General features: G+C 54.5%; 1 protein-coding gene across 1 annotated transcript; it reads left to right on the top strand.

The window, feature by feature from the left end:
* Nucleotides 1-1,049: 1,049 nt before the first annotated feature.
* Nucleotides 1,050-3,231, top strand: LOC123146329 (uncharacterized). Its single transcript, XM_044565976.1, has 2 exons — nt 1,050-2,179; nt 2,303-3,231. Exons 1-2 carry the CDS (start codon nt 1,343-1,345, stop codon nt 2,348-2,350), a joined length of 885 nt encoding a protein of 294 aa, XP_044421911.1. The 5' UTR covers nt 1,050-1,342; the 3' UTR covers nt 2,351-3,231.
* The last annotated feature ends 953 nt before the right edge of the window (nt 3,232-4,184 follow it).

Below are 4,184 nucleotides of genomic sequence, written 5' to 3'. Positions count from 1 at the left end.
ATCTATATCTATACCAATATAAAAAGACTCATAGAGGCAGATTTAACTGATCTTAGCCATTAAACTAAGTCAATCCAGCAACCTAGACTACTCCAATGGCGAACGTTCAACGTGTTTAACATGCAATTAATAGCATACCAAATATTATACTAATCACATAATTAACATACAAATAATAGTATACCTAATATCCACGTGCAATTAATATATTGCCTAAATATATGTACGTGCGTATTTACTAGTAATCAACTAACGTCCCAAAACAAGTGAGAGCTGACAGTGTTATGCAGGCCGGCCAATTAATAGTCGAACTAACTAATCGAGCACGTTCTGTTCGTGCCCTTAAATAACGTGCCAAACTAGCTACCAGGCCACGTATGCATGCGTGTGTGCATCCACGTGCACGTTGGTATGATTGGTGTAGAGAAGAGTGGCAGGCTGAACAAAATGCGTGGCACAATCGAAAAGGACAGGAAAGGGCGTACGTGGCACAAGTGAGTTAAGCAATGGGTCGCTTTGCTGGTGGAGCCATCGAAAGTGAGTGAAAAGGAAGGAAGATACCTACGCATACATACGCGGTGGCTAACGCGGGCGGCCAGTGGCCGCACATGTGGCTGGCCGGTGACGTGCTCCACCACTCCAGCTCGTCGCCGGTTTGATTATATAAAGAAACCAGGCCGGCTGTTCAAGTCCACCGCCCAGCGCACAAGCACAGCGAGCAAGCAAGTGCTCGATCGAAGCTTAGCTACGCCCACGAGACGCCCGCCACTGCGCCACACATCGCTCTGATCCATGGCCTCCGCCGCGAGATCCTGCGCCGTCGCCCACTTCACCGCCGACGAGGCGGCCCCGCCTGAGACCCTCCACGTCATGCGCCTGCAGCGGCTGCGGCTCCGCCGCGCGGCCGCGGGCTGCCTGGACCCCATCGCCGAGGAGGAGGACTCCGACGCCGACGACGCCCAAGTCCCCGCCGGCTCGCCCAGCGCCCACAGCAGCAGCAGGAGGAGAGCGGCCGTTGACCTTGCCCGCTGCCTTCGGTAGGCCTGGTCTCAAAGCTAGGTGGATTAATGAGACACGCGGAGTAGTTGATTAGTAGCTACAGACCAGGGATCCCATCTCCTTTGTACGTAGGTACTAGCATATATGTACTCTCGTCCAGTTCATCGATGTAATGAATTCCTGCGAGTTAGAGCATCTCCATTAAGGACCTCAAGAAGCCCCCGGGCGCTTTTTTGGACGCCGGCGGGCAAAAACACCCCACTCAGGGCCCCAGGAATCTGTTTTGGGCCGGATTTGACAAAAGTTACGGCAGGCACGCCCACCCCAGGCGCTTTTTGCATGCATGGCCCACTTGCCATCCCCTCTCTCTCATCTCTCCTCTCCTTTCCTTTCTCTCTTTTCTGTCTCCTCTCTCCTCTCCTATTCCTTCCACCACGGCACCACCTACCACACACAGCCGGAGCAGGGCTCGAGCGGCTGGAGCGGAGCATGGCCGGGGCGGGGCTCGCGCTCGCGCGGCCGGAGCAGAGCATGGACGGGGAGGGGTTCGTCTTCTTCGTCCTTGCAGTGGCCGTCTCCGCCCGCGCACTCCACGGCGCCCTCGGCGTACAGGGAGCAGCTGGAGGCGTGCCAGATGGAGGCACTCCACGGCGCCCTCGCCAGCATCGCCCGCTCCCTCGCCGCCAACGACAAGGCCGAGGCCGACGACCACGCCCAGCCCCCGCCGTCCTTCCCCGTCCGCCACCAGTACCTCGGCCTCTGCCCGCGCCCCGCGCTCGAGACCGTCTGGCTCTCCGCTCCCTCGTGCGCCGCGTGTATGACTGCGTGGACACGAGCGACCCGCGGCCCGTCGCGCCGTTCGGCCACGACGACCCCTCGGCGTTCGCGTGCTTTGCCAGCGAGCAAACGAGGCGATGCTAGGGGCCGCGGAGCTGCTGCGGGGTGCAGGTTTGAACAAAGGAGCTGCTGCAGGATGCAGCCTTGTTCGCATGTGTGTAGGCCGAGCTGCTGCTCGTGGCCATGGCGAACATGGTGGCCGGAGCTCCTGCCTGCGGGGGATGGCGTCTACAATGCATGGAACGGAGCAGAGAGAGAGGGTTGCGAGGAGCTACTGCTCACCAGGGGTGTCAGGCAAGCACAACCACTCCTCCCCTGCCGTCGGCGTGGCCGACGCGCGCAGGTGCGCCGCTGCTGCCTTCTCTGTTTCAGTCAAAGTTTCAGTCAGCCTTCTCTGTTTCAGTCAAAGTTTCAGTCAGCCTTCTCTGTTTCAGTCGGTCAAAGTTTCAGAACGAGCTTGCCGCAGGCGACGTCATCCTCACGGCCGACTGCAACCACGCCATCGAGATCATGATGGCCGTGCTGGCCTCGCCTGGCGCCAACGTGCTGCTGCCGCGGCCGGGGTACCCAACGTACGAGGCGCGCGCGGCCTTGTGCGGCCTCGAGTTCCGTCACTTCAATCTTATGCCGGAGAAGGGGACGACGTGGGCGCGGCCCCGTCCCCTTCCCTTCCCGCCATGTCTCGCGCGCTCGCCGCCGCGGTCATGGTCAAGGCACGCGCGCTTGGGCGGTTCGCGTTGTGGTGATGGCGGGGGTACGTGCCTGGGGGTCAACGACTGGATATATTTCCACCCCCACGCTAAATGTTTCGTCGGCAGCCCCTCAAGAGGCGAAAAAAAAGCCTCCTGAGAAGCTCAACGGCTGGAGATGCTCTTAGACATTTCCCCGTCAATCGCCAACGAATTGTACGTCGCCACTAGGAATCGAACAAGCTTCGACTTCTCAGCACGCATACAACACTAATCTACCATGCCAATAAAAATTATCCTTGCTCTGCTCTTGATAGTCTGCTCGTCATAACCCGAGACTCTGTTCCCGTGTGCCTGAAGACGTATTCACTATCATCTGCCTTCACTGCGCATTTTGCGCCACTCTTCTCCATTTCGGCAACAGCAAACAAGAAACGAAAAATACAACAAAGCTCAGATGACAGTGGGTTATGCTGATGATGAGTGTTTTTCTTGTTAAAGACACGATATAGGTCGACGTATGAAATCACCCCACAAAAATTCAGTTTCTATTAAAAGACCTAGAAAAAAATTCAGCAGCAATGAAGCCGTGTGAAAAGTGAAGGTACACCTAGCTAAGGTGCCGAAGATCCGCTCCTAACAAGAGTTAATAAACCCTAAAAGGATGGGGAATATACCTGGTCATATGTCGGGTTGGGCTGGGCTTCGGGCCAGGAAAGCCCGCTCCAAAAAACCTAGGCTCGGGCCGGCCCATCAGTGGAAAAAAGCACGGTGTGTTGCTGCGACCCTACCATAAGAGAGTATTGTCCAGTTCCTGCAAATAACAGCAAGACATAAAACTAAGGTGCGGCCTTGGCTCATTTTAATGAAAGTGTGAACGAACCAAACAAAAGGCGCTAGGGTTTGGGGCAGGGTTTCTTTGTATTCTGCAGCAATGAAATGGTACCTAACAAAGATACACACACGTACGTAGGAGATTTTATTCATGCACCTTGCAAAACACGTACGCATATAAGCAACCAACCATTCACGTGTATGCACGCACGCTCTGCTTCTAGATGCTTTTTGATTCAAAAAAAAATTGTTTGTGTTAATTTTTGCATGAGAACTAGCTGAGCTGAGTAGTGAGTAGCAGAAACTAAAAATGAAGCAACAAGAAGAGGGGCAGTTTCTTTTGAAAAAGTGAGGAGGGACCAAGATTTTGGATTTTATAAGATTGTGATTGTGATTGTGATTTGAAGGCGACGTCCGTCCTTTAATTAACCGGAGCTATATGGCTCAATTAGGCCAAAACAGGTGAATTTTTCGTGGCAAGTAGTAGTATGTATTTGCATATTAATTAACGCTGGTTTAGTATAAAGTTGGAAGTGAGTATATGATTGAGAAGAAGTAATTAAGCACGTTTTGCATGCCATGTAATGTGTAGCACGTCCACGTGCAGATGATTGATGCAGAGGAGTGGCCGAGGTAGAAGAGGAGACATGCGTGCGTGGCGCGATCGTACAGGAACAGAGAAGATACTTGCAGACAAAGGGCGAACGTGGCACCACCGAGGCAGTGGGTTGCTTTGTCCGTGGTGCAAGCGAGGGCGACTGGTGACCCGGCAACCAGCACCTACCTCGAAGCTACCTGCGCACGCGCCAACGCAAGCGTCGATCC

The sequence above is a fragment of the Triticum aestivum genome, chromosome 6D, assembly GCF_018294505.1.
Source record: "Triticum aestivum cultivar Chinese Spring chromosome 6D, IWGSC CS RefSeq v2.1, whole genome shotgun sequence".
Taxonomy (NCBI): Eukaryota; Viridiplantae; Streptophyta; class Magnoliopsida; order Poales; family Poaceae; genus Triticum; species Triticum aestivum.
The sequence above is the reverse complement of the archived record's forward strand: the minus strand, read 5'-3'. Positions and strand labels throughout refer to the sequence as shown.

What these genes read in the sequence shown, in the direction of transcription:
- LOC123146329 (XM_044565976.1), top strand. Translation starts at nt 1,343, where the DNA reads ATGGCCCACTTGCCATCCCCTCTCTCTCATCTCTCCTCTCCTTTCCTT. An exon ending in GGCGTGGCCGACGCGCGCAG is followed by an intron (nt 2,180 to 2,302) that starts GTGCGCCGCTGC and finishes AGCTTGCCGCAG; the next exon opens with GCGACGTCATCCTCACGGCC.